Raw genomic sequence first — 22,498 nt, 5'->3', positions numbered from 1 at the left:
TAAATTGAACATGTTTCGCGAATTTAAGTGGTAGACTGCGTCGAATGACAAAGAACGTTTTCCGCTTCCTTTTCTAAATAGCGCCTTAAAACTTTTCCCCTTTTTTTTTTTATTTAGATTCGCGATAAATTACGAATCACTACTTCCTTAACACGTTCGTCGCCGCATCGCACATATGCGACGGTATACTTCCGTGGGGGCCCCGTCGCCAAAGTAAGGTGACGCTCTTCTTGTTAGAGTTAATTAAATACACATAAATATTATATATAGGATATGCAACATAAAAATATTAAAAACACATTATACCATACTTTTTATTAATTTACATTCTGGATAATATATTACATTATTCTATATTCTGTTCGTTAAAACATTCCAAACACATTTGCGGTGATTTCGGGCACTTCGAACAATAGTTACAGACTCCGTCGTCGCTACTCTCCTCACTTTCAAATATATTTTCACGCTGTTTATTGAACATTTTGAGGATGAAAAAATCACCGATGTACGTCTCACGAGTATGCTTCTCGACTAAATGAAAGATCCGAGATATCTGCCATGAAATCCCTCGGAATACACCAACTGGAAAGCTTATCGCTTTCTCCGTTTCGGAAATAAATAATCCTTTCTTTACAATGAATCGAAGGCGATAAACGATGAATTCCTGCTTGTCGCTGTATTTACATTCTGCGTACGGGCGGTCGGATTTGGGCCCCGCAGGAAACTTGGCCGAATCACGCCGGGCGACGAACCTGTTAATCGTATTACTCTGCTCGGGTCTGTACGACCGAAAATAAAAATTATGCTTCGACAGATGCTATTAAAACAAAATTTATCAAACAGGTAAACCAAAGTATAGCGTATAGACGGAGTAACCGTGTGGCGCTTGGCGAGATAAATAACGCGCATAAACGTCTTGAGACTGAATTTTTCTTCGAGAATCCCAATTCTACGTGTTTGCATTTCTAATACGCTTCTCTATTTTCACTTTTGAGAAAATGTGAATATTTCTCCGAGGATGATCCCATAGTAATTCGAATCTCTGATATCTCGTATCTTCGCGTTTCTTCTCGGTAAATTCTTAACCCTTCACGACTAATATTCCGAATATTTTCAAACTTTATTCTTTCTATCGTTATTACCTTTACTCGTGTTATTTGTATTATTTTGCCGTTAATAAACTGCGAATATCTGCACGTTTGTTTATGCAAAGACGTATACGATACACGCAATGTGCAAAATATACAAATTATCGAAAAGAAGGTACTCGTGATATGTAGAAACTTCGAAATATTCATTCTACGATTGTTTCCCCCGTTTCTCTATGAAATTTCTTGCTTGAAAAATATCTCTACCTCGTAAAGACATAAATTTACATAAAGTGCCAGAGCGTAATAATTGACGTTATTCTATAGTTGTTGCTATTCCCTTGTCTTATCCATCTCATCGTCGTTATCGTCTTCTGCCTTAAATTCGCAACTCTTCAAAGAAATTCCTCGCCATCGATCGCAAACTGCGGCATTCTTTTCTCAGTCTTCCCTCGTCGAATCACCATAAATTACGTGACACGAATTGCACTCTGTATAATGTAAAAGGACCGCAGAGTCGAATGATCTCCCAATACGCGGTAATGAAGTCTCGGCTGGCAAAAGATCGTGCGAACTGGGAACTAGTGCCTGTAGCGAGAAGTGAAGTAACGCAAGGTTTGGTCTCGGCTGGAGTCTGTGAATTTCGCTGCCGGGTGCGAAAGTTGGTAAAAAGTTAGCGGAATTAACCGTGGAGAAACTGGTAGCCATTTCTGAAAGTGGGTAAATACAGAACGATACTAAGCGAGAAGACTGGCGGCAACGAGAAGAGAATGATGAATTTACTCGAACGACTGTTACGTAAGGCTTAATTTTATTAACTCGACGGAAATGGGGTGAAAACAAGGAGATCTCTCCAATTTTCACCGACATCTCCCCTGTTTCAACTATGTATGACGAGTCGTTTCGTTGTACGATGCTTGCTTCGTATAATTTCTCTGCCGAGCCATTCATCCTGGTCGTTCGAACATGATGGTAGAAACGACGAACGAATATTTCCATTCTCGTTCAGTTCTATTTCCTACAGACGTGCTCGATGAAAAGTTATCATCGGTTTGGAACGTTTTTTGGATAAAAGTAAACCGTGTAGAGTGGTAGAAAAATATAAACACGAAATCATCATCGCGTATGGAATCTACCACAGTCGTAGAACAACAAGAGTTACTCTTTTGTTTAAACCCTAGGAAATTGATTTTCTATCCGGTTGGAAACGTTCGGAGGAGAAATTTCATAAAGTAATCGTATTCGATGCGATGGAATATAGCGGATCGAAGCATAGAATTCCTCGCTCATGGAGAAAAGAAAAGCATCGATTCGATGCGTTACTATAGACGCTCGCTATAAATCGCGATAAAAGCAAGGCAATAATCGGTCTCGAGATTTACTGGCGGCGGAAAATTTAATACGCCGCCGCTCCGTTGCAATCTCATTCCGTGAATAGCAAAGGGTACATAATGCTCGACAAGCAAGGAACATCCTAAACGGGACAAGATTGTCGTCGAGTAGCATTGTTGCGTCATTGTGCGTGATAATTCCTCAGGCAGCATAATTCAGCACTCGGTTGCTGCGTCGTGTGAATACGCTACAGGAACTCGGTAGTTTAGCTTGGTTTCGTGAACTTTGTGTTCTGCAATATGAAACGCGCTCTATAGTTGATATAATAGCGAATCTTCGTGAGAAGAGCGAGAGGGAGAGAGAATATTGGATAATGGACGATGCAGAGGTGACGAAGTTAAGATAGAACTAATTTTTACAGAGTGGCTCAAAGTAAAAAGTAGAACAATTATAAAACATTTTATGTATTTCGAAGATTAATAACGAAATTAGGGTATTAGGTGTAAAATATTTCATTTTGAACGATGATATTTTATTCGAATTTTTGTGTCTGTTTCGAAAGAACCTGTAAGCTGAACAATTAGTTTATGTCACATGTTGGAAATTAGAAAAGCTGTTGGAAATCTTTAACGCGATTTCAAAGGCTTCACTATGACGAAACATGATTTATTCATCAACTTGACTGACACGGATGTAACTTATAGCGGAGAGCCGTTTAAAATTCGAGTTGCGAGAGATAAACTGCCGACGACACGTACGCATTATCTCGCTCAAAATGTCTCGAATTTATAACGCTAGTGAAATATTTTAATCGCGCGTTAAAGGGCGAAAAATTTCTCTAACGTTGCCGCTTCGTGAATAATTTTCACGACGAGACTGTCGATATTTCGCGTGCAATAAACGCGAGAACGTAATGGCGAAATCGTCGATAGGTTGAAATAATTCTCTATAGACTTTCAAACGCGATAAACATCAATTTTTATCAAAATTCCTTTAGCAAATCTGGAAAATAAATATTTAAACCACTTCGAGTCCTGTCAAATTCGCTTCCCATCATTTAGAAGTTTGATCAAGTTTCCACGATATTAAGTTAAATAGAAAATAGAAAATGGAAAGATATAAAAAGGGGATAAAGGTAAAGACAGAATTATTATTCGACGTTTCAGGAAGTTACGGAAGAACGAACGTTATTGCAATTCCACTACACAGAATGGCACTCGCATACTTGTCCATTCGGAAACGCGGTTTTAGAGTTCCGTCGACGCGTGAGAGCGGTAGTCGGTTCCACCATAAAGAACGAGTCTGGACCTATGGTGGTCCATTGCAAGTAAGTATTTCCATCGATACGAATTTCGATGGTTTGATGTAATTTCCAATTTGATAGCTTGCGATGCCTCGCAATCTGATAAATCGTTGAACGAAAGAAACGTTATGTTTTTGGAAAAATAAAGCGACGGTGGTGGAAGATCAGGCGTGTACCTGGCGATAGATGCGAATATGGAATTGGCCGAGGAAGAAGATGCTTTCGACGTGTTCGGCTATTTGAAAAAGTTGCGGCAAAGCAGAAGAGGACTTATCGAGAACTTGGTAAATTCGTAATATCGATCGTCTTCTTATTTATGGTTTCGTTCGAGCGACGAGAGATAAGATGTTGGTTTAAGGAGACCGAGCTTCGCTTTTCGACGAGTCCCGTTGACTGCGCTGTTTATCGCAATATATAAATTATTGGAATCTGTAGAAAGTTTCGAACGTTGTTCGTTCTTATGTTTACTTCGATAATTATTATTTTGTTATTAGTGTCGGTTCTATTTTTCGTTATTATTGTATTTAAGAATATTCGCGATATTACGAGTTTCAGGAATACATAGATGTTTTACAATGAATTTTTCATGCAACGGTGATTTCCTTTTATATCCTATGCTCTATTATAAATATTCAAATTATCTTTGAAAACAGTATGAATATTTCATAAGAATTATAGTCTGCCAATTACGAATTATGAATATTTCGTATTATTTATAAAAAAAAAATAAAAAGGATGGAAAAGAGTTAGTAACATCTAAACGTCGATGTTACCCAACATTTTACGATAATCAGATTTATTATTATGCAGGAACAATATAAATTCGTGTACGATACGCTGGAGGAGTTTGTGGTGTGTGGCACCTCGTGGTTTCCGGTCTCAGAATTGTCGCAACGTCTTAAGCAGAAGAGCATAAAAAATCCAATAACTAAAATGAACGAATATCAACGGGAATATCAGCAAATTTGTAAGCAGACGCCGCGCTTTACGATCGGAGATTGCGCTGGAGGCCACAGGGCTGATAACAGGGAAAAGAACAGAGATGTGTTGGTTGTGCCGCGTAAGTTTTCACCGATAAAACATCGTACAAATGTTTTCCCGATGAACGAAAAGAGAAAGGAAACGCTTTTACTACATTGTAAAAATTGCATGTCGCGCATATGCGGATACTGCGTACAGACTCTATATTTCATTTCCCTATCAACTTTTATATCTTTTTCAGAAACTATACGCGGGATATTTATAAACAGATATGAATTTGTTGCTCGTATTACATATAGATTCCAGACGTGAACTTTCTCGCGTACCTTATACTTACGCTTTTCAAGCTATATCTTTCGAAAAGGAGCACGCGCTTGTTTTTCTTTTCGGAAATGAAATAATTGGTTATTTTGGAAGAGTTATATTCCACACGTTGGGAATTTTATCATGTTATATTTCTTCGTGTCAGAAAAATATAAAATTATTTCGAAATATAACGCGTAAATGTCCCTTCTACGCGTGTGTGTGTGTATATGTGTATAAATAATGGCTGTAATATTTAACGCCAGTCGATCATATCTTTATTCATGAACTAATATTTCTCACTTTAGCTGACAACTTCCGACCATACCTCACCAGCTTCCAGGGTAACAGTTACACCGACTATATAAATGCTGTCTTTGTGGACGTAAGTGTACAATCTATATATCTAAATGTATCACGTCGATATTTTAATTTTCTCCAATAGTTAATTCTTCTATTGTAATAAAACTTTGCGTATTGTTCTCCTACAATTAGAGATTAACGGAGGTTTATTAAAATTCCCATACAAAAAGTTCTTCGTTATCCTTTCTGATAAGAAATTACATTTCATCCAACGCGCAACAGATTTGAACTTCGCTTAGAACCAAATTACTACATAGAAAAAGATCTTTTCCTTCGTCGATCTTCATCCCACGTCCGTTCTATCGTATAAACTACTGTTCATTTCCTGCGAACATCGTCGTTTTTTCTCTTAAATGGTCGTTCTCGACAGGGTTACACAAAGCCCAGGGAATACATCGTAACGGAATGGCCTCTTCGACACACGTGCGGTGAGTTTTGGTCCCTGGTTTACGATTACGAGTGTTCGGCCGTGGTGGTACTCTGCGTACCTCCCCCAGGCTCCACCAACTTCCCCAGCTTCTGGCCCGAGGGAAAACACTCCAAGAAATACGGACCCGTTTTTACGATTGATCACATCAGTCACAACCACTACACGAACATCAAGACCTGGGTGAGAAACAGCTTGCTGCTCTTTCTTTCTTTCACACGCTTTGAATTCTCTCTACGGAGTTTAAGAAGACATCTAAAAACATTTTCTTGCGCAATCTAGGGACTGAGATTCGAATCCGAATCTTTCGCTTACTACTAGGCTGGTGCTCTGGCGAATTAAGTTGGCCGCGACATCGAAGAAAATATTTTCTCTCAAACTCTTAGAGTCTCGAATGGCTACCACCTGCAATATAATATATAATTTTTACTCAATCTCTCAGCGGCATTTCAATACGATTTGGACGATAGATTCTAGAAAATAATCATATCATTCTATAGATTTTTAGGATAAACAAGAAAATCGTGTCACTGACCGAGCTGATGGCAGGCGTGAAAGCACCACCGAAGACGGTTCAATTGTTCCAACTGACGTGTTGGCCTATGGGTCACAAAGTTCCAACGTCGACAAACAGTCTGGTCGAGTTGATGAATATGGTCGAGAGGTGGAGGCAACGAACCGACTATGGACCGGTCGCTGTGGTCTCCCCAGATGGCAGAAGTCGTTGCGGTGTATATTGCGCCGCAAACGCGTGTATAGAACAAGTGATTCAACATGGGGAAGTGGACATTTTCCAAGCAGTTAAAACTGTACGCAGACATAGACCTCAGCTTGTCGAGAACATGGTGAGTGGTTACAAGCTATTCGGTACATTCAGTTCTTCGGCTGTTAGCTGTCGTGTGTTGCAAATTTAAAAAAGGATATTGCTTCGTATACTATTCTTTAACGATAGTTTTGTAATTCCGTTGTCGATTAACAGAAATTAACTACAAAACAATTAAAATCAAACGACGAGTATCTATTTGCGATACAAAATTGTCGATATTTTCTACCTGTTGTCTTAACTTGTCTTAACTTAAGATTCCACTTAAAAACGAGGATTATTTTCCAATTTACAAACAATTTAATTATCGTTTAAATCGTGCTGGAAACTGTTGCAGACCGAGTACAAATATTGCTACGACCTGGTGCTACATTACGTGCTCCACTACCTGAACAAGGACATGAACGAGAAAAAGTGAGAAAGCGAGTTGAGGGACGAGCTGTGGTTCATTGAGTTCGGTCGCGGGGCGGCGCTGCCGTTGACTCCGGAGGAAGCCCCGGCGGACGGGGAGCCGATGGTCCCGTGCGCCCAGGGTCGCGTCATCGTGGAAACGGCGCGTCCGGCGCTTCCGTATTTCGCCACGTGTACCAGTTATCGTCGACAAGTGGCGATAACCAGCACCCCGATCGAGATAGCCAGTATATCTGGTACGTTCTCGAGTACCACACAGACCGATCAACAGTCAACGGGTTCTGGCAGCAACAGAGGCGCCATCAGTAAGATTCCGATGCTTCCGGCTCACAGTACCGCGGCCAGACCAGAAGACCTCGGTGTAACGCCCTGGTACCTCGAGGATTACCCAACCATAGATTCCTCGCCGGGGCCCATGGGCGATCGGAGCTCGTATCCCTCGTACTCGCACATGGACACGGAAATGAAGCCGGAAAGCACGTCCACGAGGAATAGCAGCATCGACAGCGAGGTACCACGACCTGGTCCAGCGAGTACCGCACCTAGGAAAGCGTACATGGATCTGAGAGACGCCATCGCTCTGCTGGACGAAACCTGCCCGAACCAGGAGCCCAGTCCGTCCCTCACGCCGAGAACACCCAGGACCCCGTTAACGCCACACCCGAGGAATAAACGGGCGCGATCTAAGAGCAGCGACAACTCATCGAACTATAGCAGCGAGAAATTAAACGATCGATCGTTCGAGAAAGAGGGTAAGGAGAAGAAGAGACCGTTTTTGAAGAAGATCGGCATCTCGAAGACGGAGGACAAGCCGTTCCTGGCGAAGCTTGCGCCTAGGATAATAGGCAAGCCTTACTTGGAGAAAATCGGGCCTAGCAAGGCGGTGGAGAAACCTTTCTTGGACAAAATTGGCTCGTCGAAGACGTTGGATAAATTTATATTCGACGCTCCGCGTTATGAAAGGTGGGGCGTTAAGAATGAGACGTGTGCGAAGGAAACAACGACAAAGACCGAGGAAACGAAGAAGGCGGAAGAGAGAAAGGTTCAGAAGAACATGAGAGTGGAGCAATCGTTTGACGTTCAACGTAGAAGGTCTGCTAAAGGTCCTTTGTTGAAGATGTATTCGTTCGAAACCGAGGATCTAGAATCGACTGTGCAAGTAAAGGAACTTCGAGATCCTCTCAGAGGTGCTTCCTTGGACGATGTCCTGGACTCCGGGCCTAGCTCTTTGCCGTTGGATATTACCACCACGACGGAAGAATCGCCTAAATTGGAAACGAAGGAACGGGCTAGCAATGGAGCTGAATTGCTCATGTGTCGCGTTACAACTAGCGAGGAAATCATTTTTACCAACACAAGTGTCAGTTCTGACAAAGAACTTAATAGTTGGGACAATTCACCAAGAAAAAGATGGCTGCTGAAGAGAGATCCGTCGACACCAAGGACGCCTACTCATCGAAAGGTGATCCAGAGCTCCCAGGCCGTTGAACAGACGCAAGATAGCGTTCCCAATTCGCCAGTGAAACGTCCAATCTCGTCTGTTCTGCCGGATCAAACTGAATCACAGGCTGACTCTTCGGAGAAAAATATTTATTCGCCGATGAAGACCAGAAGACAGACGTACGAGGACCTGCTGGACAGGGATGACAAGGATCAGAGTGGAAAACCTAGCAAACAGGCGCAGTTTGAGAGAAGAGGCATTTCTTCGGATAATCTTTTGTCCAAGGATCGCTCTATCGCTTCTGTTGGATACCAGGAAAGAGACCAGGTCGAAAAAACTAGGGAAGCATCGTCGGAGGATTCTCTGGCGCATAGGATAGGTCAGGAGTATTCCAAAGAAACGTTCAAACAGCTTCAGGATAAGTTTAAGTACCATGAAATTCCTACTGAAACGTACGCAGACTTCAAAAGACGCACAAGAGGTAATGTTCAAAGCATAATTGGAAGGCAACAGGATCGACTAAAAGCGAATAACATCGTACCAGATGCTCGTGACAAAAGTCCCAAGGATCCTACGTCAAAAACAGACGAAACGTCAAAGTCGGTAAGTTCGACTCCCGCCAAGATGGAAACGGATTCGACTTTGGAAAGCAAGAACGAAGTGGTACGAGTCCATGGGGGTACAGTTAGGTCTGTGCTGAAGAAACAACAGGGAATAGATCACCCTAGTAGTGATCAAGACTCGGATACTAATTCATCCATAAGGCGACCAAAGAGAAGGATCTTCCACGAACCGTCACAAGAGACGATGGACTTGCTGACTGAGCTAAGAAAGGTGAAGAGTTTGCTGAAGACTCCGTCATGGGAGAAGGAGGATCTTGAACTGGATAAAAAACCAGTTCGACAGCCTAAGCGTATTCTGTTGACTGACAAGGAATTCTGTCTGTCCGTTGAACGGGAAAATAGTATTCGCCGTCCGTCGAGGGTGATCAATTCCCTAGAAAGAACAGAGGAAGGACAGCTTGATAGGAAGCAAGAGGAAGATCGGCAAAAAGAGAAGGAGAAAGAGGAAGAAACGAAGGAGTCCGATGGAGGAATTCCTGGTCCGGCTCTGTTTGAGAAGAAGTGTTTGTCGTTGGACTATGCCGACGAGGAAAAGCCACACAAACCAGAAGCTAAAGCTATTTCTTTGGCTCCTGCCAGGAATTTGCCTTCGGAGGTTGAGGAAGCGGTCGATTACTCGGATGTAGCGTTGATACGCGACTCCAAAAGCTATTCCTCCGATGTTTTCAACACTCCATCGGACGAAACTAACGAGAAAGAGCGCGGTAGCGACTCGGAGAAAAACGTTCCGAAGAATATGAGCCAGAATCATTGCGCTGAAGTGGATATCGCTATTCCTATCGATCAGAAGGCAAGCAGTCCAAAGGGTAGGGTTCAGATTCAGGGTAGGACTAGCGATCTTTACGAGATCATATCCCCGAGATCAACGCCGTTCCGAGTAAAAAAGCGACTCGGAAAGATCTCTGTCGAGGAGACGGTCAAGCCGGAGAGTTTCACCCTAGGTTCTAAGGTCGACTGCCGATCCACCGTTGCCCAGAAACGGACCAAGTGCTTCCCTTTATAACGCACGCCGACCTGCCAGTGGGCGAAACGCTCTCTGACGACCTCCTGTGTTTGGCGTTCACTCTGAACGAAATTCAGGCCGAGAATAATGGCAAATCTGTTGGTCGTAACGTTTAACTCTTCTGATAAAGATGGATGGCGAGATTGATTTTGGAAATGAATTGTATACGGGTAGACTGCTTTCGAATCCATCTTTAATTCTCGAGTACTGTTTTTTCGCTGTTTAAACAAATCTCTCTTTTTTTAACGGTGATCATAATAACAATAGGTTGTTCCGAGATTGGAAGATGATCATTTATGAGGAATTTCTGAATTCTGACAAGTGCTTCTGGTTATTGATCGTTAGATACAGCGATTCCACGGTTGTCAAGAATAAATTTAATTTGATAAATAAGAAACGTGTTATACAAAATTATACGATGATGTATCAGGAGGGTTAACATGGCCTGGTGTACTGCCACGCCCTTATCTCGCTCTCAATTTCTATCAGGGCGAAAATAGCAATCAACGTTCGCAGTTGTTCTTGGGGATAGTCGTACGAACTTAAATTCAACTCCCGTTTCTTTTTTGTCTTTTTTCCTTTACCGACAAACACAATCAAAAAGTACATAAGCAGGACGATAATATTTCCTAAGAAACTATCGCGAAGAACTTATCTAAATTTTTGATTTTCAAGAAAGTTATGATTTTCGGAACGTTCATTTTCTCCAAGATGCAAGCGATTAGAGACGAAGAGAATTTCCTTGAAGCTCGAGAGTCGTCAGTGCTTCACACTTACGCAGATAATATTCTAAAAACGCATCCCGACCACTTTTTACCCGACGTTTCGCGATAGGAAACGGCTCGAAGAAGCTCGACAGATAGACGCGAAATTTTCCACGCAGTGTATTATATCCGAACATCCGACAACGACGAAAAAACGGTGTCGCGCGCACACTTCCGCCTGTCGAGCAGTGCCTTGTTCGTGGATATATTTATTTAGACAAAAATGAGAAAAAACAAAAAAACGAAGAAACGATTAAGCGAAAGAATTACGAAGAATCCTATCGAACGATAATTAAGTAAAAATGAAGGAAAAAAAAAAAGAGAAAAATCACAAAAAAAATATATATATATATAATATATATTCCGACTGCGGGCCGGATTTTCTGAATGGGTCCATGGAGTTGCGCTTTCGATTACGCGCGTCACGAATGTTCTTCGACGAGTTTTTGAGAAAAAGGAAACTTTCGCTAAGCTTCCGAAATTATATACGAAAGCAGAATGACATAGAAACGCGAATTTGTACTCTTTTGAAAAATCTATTTGGATCAGAAACTTCGTTCAAGTTAGTCGCGTTACTTGAATTCAACGGATTAGTTAGTAATAAGACTTTAAGTTTGAATTCGTACACGTCGAGTTACTTAACTTTCGATTCGATAACTTGACTTTAAGAGAATATTTCTAATGGAAAATAGAGAAGGAAGCGGTTGTGTACGTTAATTATATGATTATACACATAATTTGTAAAATCCATAAGTATAATTGTAAACGTAATTTGTAATCCACCCTGTGATGTATATCGTATAACGTAACGCAAAATCACCTCGATGGAGACTAAAGCTGTCCTAATAAGAAGAAAGTATAGGTGGTATAAAATCTCGCGTCCGCGAGGAGAAACTTCGGTTTGCTCGAATTTGAATTATTTGAACGTAGGTAACTCGGCTAATCTGAACGAAGTTAAAGGGACGATCGTGAACAGAAGAGACCGGGAAATCTCGCGAGAGAGTGCAACTCCCACGCTTGCCAAGCCTATTCCCTGTTCGGCGAAGCGCGTGACGTTTTAACGACGTAAAGAAAAACGTAATATATTATATCGTATCGGAGAATGACAGATTGTTACGTTCCTCTTATAATTTTCTAGAGGTAGATAGGATTGATAAACAACACTCAATGGAATAATACGGAAAGTAAAGAATAAATGTAGATATATAAATATAAATAAATAAATATATATATATATATTCATATATATATATATATATACACAGGCAAAAAATACAATGACACGTAAGGAAAAAAAAAAAGAAAAAATGGTACATACTATCGTTACTCCGATGGAATATTTGTACGTATTCTATATACTATATATATTATATATATGACTATTAGAGACTAAAGCGAGTTGGTATATATGTATATATATACTTGCCACGTGGTGTATACGCGTATGTATATATAAATATATATATAGAAGCGTATGTGTACCTAAATAGGTGTACTTGTACGGATCCTATAGTTGACGAAATGTGCCAAACAAAGATACGATTTATTGTATGTTATGGAGTTACTTTTATATACATATATTTATACAGAGGGTTTACGTAAAGTATATAAAACCCCGAATTGAAGATTCTTAACGTATTCTAAGTGTAGAGAAACTCTGTCAATGTGGCACGCGGCGTGAAACACGTCGCGCCCTTTTGTTTAACCGATGTACAGGGTGGTCCATTTATTACGATCGTTTCGAATATCTCTCTCGTGTTTAAGGAGAGAAATGAGAAATATGCATAACACCGATAATACCAATAGGTATATGAAAAGTTATTTGAAATATAATTTACAAAAGGTACGATCTATCGCGATTAAATATTCGATCGATTCAATCGGCATATAGAGATTCTTAATTCCCGCGTTTGTAATTCAATGTGAAATTTTAAGTAATTAACGCCGTACGATTATATTAACACCGAACGATCAATTTATTTACGGCGATCGTTGAGCATTGCTTTTCTCGTTCAAAAACTGCAATCATCGATTATAATACAAGATAACAGTGTCTTCTGTTAAATAAATTAAATAAATTAGTAAAATTCTAGCTACGGAGTGTCGACCACGAGAAAGCTCAAATTACAGCCAATTTTAATGGACTCGCGTAAACCTAAGCTCGTCCCGCGAGACATTTGTCTTCGTAAAGTTTTAAAAATCGTCGTTCTTCGCCGTCTGTTTTCTTCGTTATCGAAAACGGAGTATATTTAAAGCGATCGTGCTTCATGGATTATCCTCCATATATATGCGTATATATAATAAACGAATGTGTATGTGAGTAGAATAATAAGAGAGCAGAAAATTCGCGCAGCGTCGGTAGAACGTTAATATCGAGCTCAAACATCGTCTTCGATTCGAGGAATTATAGATTTTGAAGAAAACGCTCTGTATCGTTAGGTGAGCGCGGACGCATCCACACGATCGTAGGTGTTTAAACGCGCGTGTAACAAGTACACGCGAATTGTCCATTGCACAGGTGAAGGTGCGCGTGCAGATTACGCGTATACGTTCGTGTACCTATACGAGTGGATATCGTATATGATACTTACACGTACACGTATTCTCATCGGCTATAATTTTATTTAAAAATCATTATCCACCCGTGCTACTCGTTGCTTCTCCATCGGTTTACACCTTTTTCTTTCGACGTAGTCAAATTTAGAAAATCATAGAAATTTCCTATTTTATTAGCGTCTCTACGATAATTGTCGGATCGATTAAGGAATCTTTTTCTAAAATTATTATCGTTTATCGCACCATTGTCGTAACTTAGTTTCTCTGATTGATCTCTGACTTTTAAAATAATTCGCGAAATGATCGAATAATATATAGTTTCTTCTCTATTTCCTCGGTCTTCTTTCTTTTTTTTTTTTTTTTTTTTTTAATTATAGAATTTTAATTATAAAAATTTGCTCATTTTGTGCGAAGAAACTTAAAAGATTCTTTTTATCTGATATGGCATAGTAAAGCGTATCGTTGATCGATTCGAACGAATCTGTTACAATTAAAAGCAACGAGTACCTACTTGCTCGTATGAAACATAATTCACGATTTTCCTGTTCGGTAAACCCCGTGCAATGCGCATCGTTTACGTTCGACAAAGTGCAATCAAAAAATATGGTGAGGCAGGGTTCGCGTTCTAATTCGGGGCATAAATCGTCCAGACTCGTTCTTAACTTGGAAAAAGTGAGAGGAACATCACAACAGCTATCCGTCCATCTTATCGGCTGTCCATGCTCTTCGTCTGTGTGCGTACCGCTAGAAATGCGTGCTTCTCATCTACATATATAGTTGTCCATGTACAACATCCTTTGCTTTTTACATAACGACATCGGATGAAAATGAGAATGACAATGGAAGAAAAGTTATTTTCATTTGTAAGAAAAAATCTTTGATAGATGCTGTACTATTTAAGAGAAATTTAAGGATCGCGTAATGTAGCAGAAGAATATCAACGAGATCTAGAAACAGAGTATTCTGCTAATAATTAGAAAGAAAAGACTTTTTTTTAAATAAAGGTTTAAAAAAAAAAAAATCTTTAAAAACTGATAGACGAAAATTACTTTTCAAATAATCGTACAAAGTTTCATCTACTCTTTCGGGTCTTGAAATTTGATTTTCAAAATGAAAAGCTTCCATGCTTCTGGTACCGAAGATTTAGATAAAAAATTATTTAGAATTAGCAAATAAAAAGAATATTCCTTAAGGATAATCTATTTTAGGCACAGAGGACCAGAAATGAAAATGAATTTTGCTTCGATAGTTGGCAATTCGAATCGTAGATATTCAGAAGAGGAGCAACGTTAGGTAGATGAAAAGCACGCAGATCCGTTCTAAAGTATTAAAAAACACAGATCAAAGACTCGCGAGGAGTAGAGATCGTTATATTCGGGTTTTAAACTAAGTACGTTTCTTTCTCGCGGGCGAGATTTTAGTGGCCGAGAACGAAACCCTAAACACGTCCATTCGTCACGGTCGCATGCATGAACTTTTAAAGTTTTATTGAAGAAGAATTTATGGGCCGTATTAGAAAGTTAGCCGTACGATTTTCTTATTCCCGCTGGAAATTTCGCGCTCCAATGAATTTTAACGATTTTACGCCCCAATCAATCGGAGATCGTTTTTATTCGATTATTCTATCACATTTTACCGGAGTATTTTACCGGAGCTTCGTTGCTACGAAAAAAAATAACGGAGATTCTTTTAATAAAGAAAGGATTTCTTTTTTTTTTATTTATTTGTTCGTTACTCCTGACGAATTTTTTCTATCGTTGTTTGGCCGAATGGTTGCTAATGTTTTAATATTTCAAGGGAAAGTGGAATATCGAAGTGTGGTATTATAAAATCGGGAAAGATTTTGATATCGAATGATTGGATAGTTGTTGTTACACTAAAATATATAGTATATTTTATTTGTTGTAAAAGAAAGATAATATATGAATGCACATGTGAGACAACGGAGAAGCTTTTGAAACGTAAACGTACGAATACTTGGACTAATCGACAATATGATGGAAATGACCTAACGTTTAATGTTTCTTTCAAGCTCGTTGAAAGCATGTACAGATTTATTAGATTTTTTAAATGTTGAATGTTTACGTTGTCCAATTGAAACTGTATTCTAAGCGAACGAATCTCTTGCAAGATGTACTAGACTTGAAGATACGTATTGTTCGAGCGTCGAGTATTTAAATTACGCGCGCAATTCACAAGCCGAATCTCGGAACTTTGGACGCGTATGTCTTTCAAATGATGATTGTTCTTTTTTTTTTTTTTTTCTTTTCCTATGAGATTTTTGGCAATAAAATTAAACGTCTCGTTTTACGTGTACGATAGCGTCCAGAAATCCCTATTTCTATGGTAAATGCCAAAGAATTAAAAAATACGAAAATAAGACAGAAATGCAGTAAAATAGAGGAACGACGTATCTCTGCCTTTTTCTTTTTTTTTTTTTTTTTAAAGGGACATTATTTTTCTTCAAGTAATATATATGACAGAATACATTTTTAACATTCTACTGTTCTATTCGAGTCAATAAAATCTTCATCGGCAATTATATCTTTTTTGAAGATATCGTACATCTCTTAAATAAAGTTAAATTAAAAAACACTTTGTCCCGCTCTGTAAACGTCGTTCTTCTCATTGATAATTAACAAACACTTTGATTATAATTTTTGAAAAATGACGAACGAAGGAAGAATATAGCGCACTCGTATAATTTGTAAAAATTCCATTAAACAAAAATGAATTTCATAAATCTGACTGTCACCACATGACGAATGCATAAATTTTCTAATCTGCTAATCCGGTTAACTACTTGCGATGAAATGAAAATTTGTAATTCAGGTTCGTCGCAAAAGTGAAGAGAGATTAATTTTTATTAGATGTAATTATCAATCGGATTCGAATGAATTTGATTGTAATAACAGTATTGATATTTTTGCATTGTTAATATCACGTAATTATGATATATAATATAGCGATACACGTAAAATGAGATTACAGTGTGAAATAAAAAGAAAGAGAACGATGTTGTCGCGAATCAAGTGACAGGATGAATTTTTTAAAGCACAAGACGTTAAAGCGTTCAAGAACTCATTTTCACCAAGTTTGTCATATTTGCAATTTCTCCCTTCCGTGCATCGTTTTACCCGAAAAAGTACGAAATGCCATGAAAAAAACGTTGAGAACGAGTTCTAAATGCAATCCATTTATCGAACTGACATTAAATGGCGAGCGAATGAGCGACGTTTTGTAAATTGTGTGATAAGTGATTTAAATAAAAACACGATGTGGTACATTTTGTGTAACATTGGTACATTGTTGTAAATAATAAATAGATCGTATGTTGTATTGCGGCTATTTTGTTCATCCCCGTCCCCTTGTTAAAATCTGCAATATAATCGTAATTATTTATTTGTAACATTTAATAATTTACAATGTAATGACATAAATATTGTGATATTTCAATGAAAAACTCACGTTAGAAAATACATTTTATAGAATATCTTACAGTTGTGGTAGAATGTGCCAGCTTCTGTAAAATCATATTTTTCTGATAACTTACAAAATAGTTTTTCTCGAAGAATTAAAAAACGTTTAAAAGTTTAATTAAATATTAGAAATAAATTGTTCTTTGTTATTGCTTACTGAAAAGCCATTTTGGTGCCAGAAACAACAACCAGAATACACAGGCAGCTAGTAAGCAGCTTCTTAAAAGTAATTATATGCATAATATAATAAAAGATTAGACAATTCATAGAAAAATAATTTTATAAAATGTACTTGGAAAGAGGTTCGATAAATCAGGGTAGTTTAGCAGCATTTTTCAATTTTGTTACTTGTCCCTCTCACTACCCAATGCCACAAAAACCTACGAAAAAACGAAACAATTAAATCGAGAAATAGTTAAGAACGTTCGAATTTTAAAGAGGAATCGTACAAAACGAAGATACTAAGTTTTCGAAAATTTTCGAGAATTATCAAATTCGTGTCACCTCCTTCGCTGTCATGTTCTCCTGGTACAAAATCCCAAAATCGGCGCAAAATTTTAGTCGCAATCTCGATAATTCGGCGCATGACTGAGGAATTCCTGGCATATGACGTCCATTTCCTATGTTCTCGAATTCTGGGAATTTTCGGGATTTTCCACGAATTTCTCGAACTAATTTGATCTTGATCGAGGCTATTTTTCGAGTTCCGAGTTTCAGAACTTTGTTTCAAAGTTCCTTCGTGCTACTTCTAGTTAAAGGATTGGGATGGATCATTCTAGAATCGCTGGACAGACCATTAGATGATTAAACAGTTGATTACCTTTAAATAAACGTTTATTGAAATCTTTAGTAATGTACAAGGTAAATAAATTATATAAATTATATAATTCTATTACTAATATTGATATAACATAATTAAATAGCGCTGCGTGTCTTCCTAACCTCTAACTTAACAGAAAAGGGAACTAACAAGATCTATGGCTAACGAATGGCTTTGAACAGCGTGCAGATGTTCTCATTGCTAGATCGTTCACGAGTTGCGAGCGGTGATCCTTCCTACGATTCAAATTCCCGAATACCGGATCTATAATTTCGACTTGTTTCTACTTGCTCAATGGCAAAAAGAAATAAAATTAAGGAATGAATAGAATATTTAACTATTAATAAGGATTTATATTTAAAATCTTATATTCAGTAATAAAGGATGTTAGACTGATACAACTGTTAGAAATCTTATATGCTATGAAATATACTAATATAATACAGTGGTAAGAGTTGATTGATAACAATTGATAATAGTAACGCACAAGAAATTACGTAACGAAACAATAAAGACCCTTTTATATTTTGATTTTTACCATAGCGGAGAGAATGACCTAGGTACAGGCGTAACTTTCCTTTTACTAAACACTGATATCAGGGGTAACAACAGACCTTGCATTTGCATACCTTCAGGCGTCAAATACAGAACAACGATAGATCGGTATCACAAATATCACATCTATTCCGTACATTTCTGGTGACATAATTACTGGCGTGTCGTCTGTGATGATTCCTATATTCACCGTAGGAAATCGCAGAGGATCTAAGAAACGTCCTGAATTTTTGACAGGTCGGTATTTCATAACCTAAGACACAAAGTTTCATTTAATGTAACAATTATGGGGCGAGCTGTTTTTCCAATCCACCACCAGCAGCATTGCTGCAGACTAAACCAAAGAGGAAATAAGAGTGCTCACGCTTATGAACCTGGTTGTTCTCAGACTAGTGCTGCACCATGCGATCAAGTGCTGAAGTCAACTAAAGCTAGCATATACAAGAACCTATAAAGTTAGGGATCTGTCTTGTTTGATTGCATACTAGCATAGACAAGAACCTAAGGAGTTCCACGCTACAGGAACCTATTTAACTGTATTGTTCTACGGAAATGTTCATATCTATTTTTCTATCCGAGATAGACAAGTATAACTAGACAAGAGAATGATAAAATCGCGTAATAATGATTTACGTTAGTAAAAGTATAATTCTAAAAAAAGTTGCAAATAAAAAAAGGCAACTAAATAAAGGTAAAAATAAAAAAGTAAGGAAAGTACCTAACTTTAAACTTAAATGCATAGGTTCTTGTATATCCTAACTTTAATTGACCTCGGCACTTCATCACGTGGTGTACTGTGAGACAATTAGAACTGTGGGCGTGAGCACTCATTTTTCATCTCTGACTGAACAAAACAATAGGGGACACAAGACTATAATTTTATGTCTTTTAAAGCAAGGTTTAACCATAAATAGAATTGTTTATGAATAAACAATGTATACCTTCTTATAAAGTGTTATAAAAATTATAAAAAGTACATTTCATTACGTCTATCATGTGTTACTTTGTTGAAATTGTTTTGACTATTCAAAATCAGCGCTCTATGTATGCTAGACAATAGAAGAAAGAAACTTTCCATCCTCAAATCTGAAACTATCACCACCATAAGAGTTCCTAAACTGTAAATACGACCGTGCCTTCGATGCTTTCGCCGAAGGGTGGCGTTAAATACAAAACTCTAATCCTAGTCTCAACACTCGCTAGGGAAACTATCTGAAAATTGAGTCGTGTCTAATCGCAAAATATCAACCTTGAAAGGTCAATATAGTTCGCGTTCTTGCGAGACAGAAATAAGCAGAGTGTCTCTGTCTCTGTCTGAGATATTCATAGAACTGGGATCTTCTTGCCTTTCATGTTGATTTTTCACAACTAGTCACGACTCAATTTCGGACAATTTTCCTTAGGCTTTGGGTTTCGGTACATTGGTGTCGAAATTTGCTTATATGATGATATATACGAGTGTGATACGAATGCACATTTTCCTTTCGCTATGCGTATGGACATTTCTCCCATCAAAAGCATCGAAGGAAGAAATGTGCGTATAGTACGACCATTTGACCGCTAGAGGCGGTAATTTGCGGAATGTACTTTTGGCTGAATTTCTCTCATGCTCATCGACGATCTCCCTACTCACCTCTCTGGTTCCATAAATAATAATAAGATGGTAGACTTGTATCATGCGTCGTCTATGATTTAATATCTGATGTTTCAGTGTGATAATTCATAAATATATAAATATTATTATTTAGACAGAATTGAAATCATGACTTCTGCTAAAGATGATGAAGATTTTTGGTACAGTAGCGAGAAACGATCTTTCTGTTTTGAAAATAACGAGGTTGAGTTCACAAAATTACCATTGATAGTAATTTTTTGTCACTTTAACCAACAATTAATGATATTAAATAACAGGTGGATCAATTGTTTGGAGTATCAAAGACCGATACAGATAAATTATGGGCTGGTATCTCCAACACGTCGACTGCGGACGGATCTTTAAAATCTACTAATGATTATCAGCCACTTAAGCCTATGTTATCTATTATCTCAGAAAAAACACTTTCTTGCAGTACGTCAGTAAAATCATATATAAATCAATTCTTGGTGCTGTTGCTTGAATTTTTATTATTTCCATTAAGTGATAGGTTTGATACCAAAAACAAAGACATAATTATATGAGCATCTTTCACGTTTCATAGTTTTAGCTACGGATAAATTGCAAAATCTTCATCCAGAAACAACAGGTCTACAACCAGATATTACTCTTAGAAAAATTTTACTTGGCCAACCATATTCTTTGGAACAATATAAATCACTTGTCAGTAAAACTACCTTATTAGATGCAGCGATAATAAGTGGTGATGGAAATGCAATTTTAATAGTAATTTTTGGTTTCTACAATTTCCATAGTACCTCAAAAAACATTTTACACATTCTAAATGAAATAAATGTTGTAGATTATTTTATTCCTTACAAAAACTCTTAAACGGTCTTTAGTTCAGAGAATATTAGCAGAAAGACCAGATGCTGTCAATGTTTATATAAGATATCTTTCCATAAGAATGCAAATAAATGAAATTATAGACATTTTAACGTATGTATTGCAGTATGTATATTGCTATATTATTTTCTACATTTCTAATTAATTTGTCATTTTTACAGAATGCTAGGACAACCAATGGATGCAGCTGTAAGTTTTGATATAACAAAATTTTTAACTCTGCAAAATCACAGTAAATTTGTCCTATTTTAGATGAAAACTTTACACATTATCATAAAAAATACTCGAGATCCTGATAGATTATTAAACAAACTTCGAAATAGTTACAAAACACAATTTTCAACTTTAAATGAATGTAAAGAAGCTTTATTTGTCCAATCCTACATAAAATTACTTGGTAACTATTTTTCCAGTATAATTTCAAGAATTTTGATAAATTATATATTAAGTAGATATCTTTTAATACTATTAGAATGGCAAATGGTAGCAAAAGTAATCGATGGAAATGAAGAAATTGAACTAAATTCATCAGTTCTTGACTGTCTAAAACACGCGTGTAAAGGTCACTGGGATTTGCCAGAGGGTAAATTAATGTCTCCTACAATTTTATCTCAACAGCATGATGTGTCTCCTAGACAATATCAAAAGGTTGCATTAGAAGTTAAAGCAGCAGCTAAAGAATGGGATGATGTTGATCGATTACTTGTAACAAAGGCATGTTTTATATTAAAATTTTGTAAATTAATAATAATTAATGACATAAAAAAGTGGATAATGGAGACCATTGTTAATTTGTAAATACTAGGGATGGCTAGGAAGCAAAAAATTGCAAATTCATCTTCCTATCGAAGATGTACTAAAGATATTGCATAAAAATAGTGCACCTTTCGAGGTTCTCGAAAAATACTTAAAATATGTCGATAATATAGAGAGGCGATTGGAATTATCAAAAAATATGCATTGTTTTAGAATAGCAATTGATGTAAGTGTACAATTATTCGAATATTAGCACTAAGAAAAACTGATGTATTATGAATTTTCTATATTTTTCATAGATACTTGTACAACAAGCAGATCGTACGGCATTAATGGAATATAAAACAAAATTACAACCTCAATCCGAAGAATATTTTTACGCGGAAAGCGCGTTACGATTGCCATCGGTTAAGTGGAAAAGCTAAAACTAATTTTATTTATATTATACTGTATTTAAATATTTATTACACGATAAACGTAACTATACATTTCCATAATTAATTTTTACTAATTTCCTTATAAAGTATATTTATATATAAATTACAGCGACCACAAAAAATATTTGTATATCAGTGTATTTATTGCAGTATTTATATACCAATTAATCAAGTCCAAGTATATTAAATATCATTTGATAATACTTCCGTATGACTATAAAAATTTAATACTGCGAAAATAAACTGTAGAATCTGATAAAAAAACTAATTAAGATAACTGTACCAAATTAAGGATATAAATACTATTTCAATATTTATATATTTATAGAATACATGTAGTTGTAGTCACTAATACCTACTAAAACCTGACTTATCAGTGGATGTGATGGTAAACAATAAATAAAAAAAGAAAAATGTGACTACAAATATTTTTTATAACCAGCGTATTTCGTTTACGTTGTTTCAAATATTCTCAAAGAATATTGAAGATAAAAATATCAATTTTGTATGATTGAACGATAGTAAAATTCATG

The 22,498-nt window shown here is 37.2% G+C and overlaps 3 protein-coding genes across 4 annotated transcripts in view; all 3 read left to right on the top strand.

The window, feature by feature from the left end:
- The window catches only part of Ptp36e (protein tyrosine phosphatase 36E), a 119,716-nt gene extending 112,618 nt beyond the window's left edge, over nucleotides 1-7,098 (top strand). For both annotated transcript variants that reach the window (XM_072004413.1, XM_072004414.1), the window contains exons 8-14: nucleotides 3,587-3,747; nucleotides 3,872-4,007; nucleotides 4,534-4,783; nucleotides 5,316-5,392; nucleotides 5,741-5,980; nucleotides 6,298-6,642; nucleotides 6,958-7,098. In XM_072004413.1, coding sequence (XP_071860514.1) covers nucleotides 3,587-3,747; nucleotides 3,872-4,007; nucleotides 4,534-4,783; nucleotides 5,316-5,392; nucleotides 5,741-5,980; nucleotides 6,298-6,642; nucleotides 6,958-7,038 — 1,290 coding nt within the window. In that variant the 3' untranslated portion in view covers nucleotides 7,039-7,098. The remainder of the gene's footprint in view (nucleotides 1-3,586; nucleotides 3,748-3,871; nucleotides 4,008-4,533; nucleotides 4,784-5,315; nucleotides 5,393-5,740; nucleotides 5,981-6,297; nucleotides 6,643-6,957) is intronic.
- A 36-nt stretch (nucleotides 7,099-7,134) lies between these two features.
- LOC139987778 (uncharacterized) lies at nucleotides 7,135-12,453 on the top strand. The gene has a single exon (XM_072004411.1). The coding sequence runs from the start codon at nucleotides 7,135-7,137 to the stop codon at nucleotides 10,096-10,098; it is 2,964 nt and encodes a 987-aa protein (XP_071860512.1). The 3' UTR covers nucleotides 10,099-12,453.
- Nucleotides 12,454-19,876: 7,423 nt separating this feature from the next.
- On the top strand, nucleotides 19,877-22,297 carry LOC139987682 (spermatogenesis-defective protein 39 homolog). Its single transcript, XM_072004211.1, has 9 exons — nucleotides 19,877-20,109; nucleotides 20,184-20,340; nucleotides 20,471-20,652; nucleotides 20,729-20,865; nucleotides 20,934-20,961; nucleotides 21,025-21,169; nucleotides 21,245-21,486; nucleotides 21,578-21,754; nucleotides 21,828-22,297. The coding sequence occupies exons 1-9, from the start codon at nucleotides 20,035-20,037 to the stop codon at nucleotides 21,951-21,953; spliced, it is 1,269 nt and encodes a 422-aa protein (XP_071860312.1). The 5' UTR covers nucleotides 19,877-20,034; the 3' UTR covers nucleotides 21,954-22,297.
- Nucleotides 22,298-22,498: the final 201 nt, after the last annotated feature.

The sequence above is a fragment of the Bombus fervidus genome, chromosome 5, assembly GCF_041682495.2.
Source record: "Bombus fervidus isolate BK054 chromosome 5, iyBomFerv1, whole genome shotgun sequence".
NCBI classification, from domain to species: domain Eukaryota; kingdom Metazoa; phylum Arthropoda; class Insecta; order Hymenoptera; family Apidae; genus Bombus; species Bombus fervidus.
The sequence above is the reverse complement of the archived record's forward strand: the minus strand, read 5'-3'. Positions and strand labels throughout refer to the sequence as shown.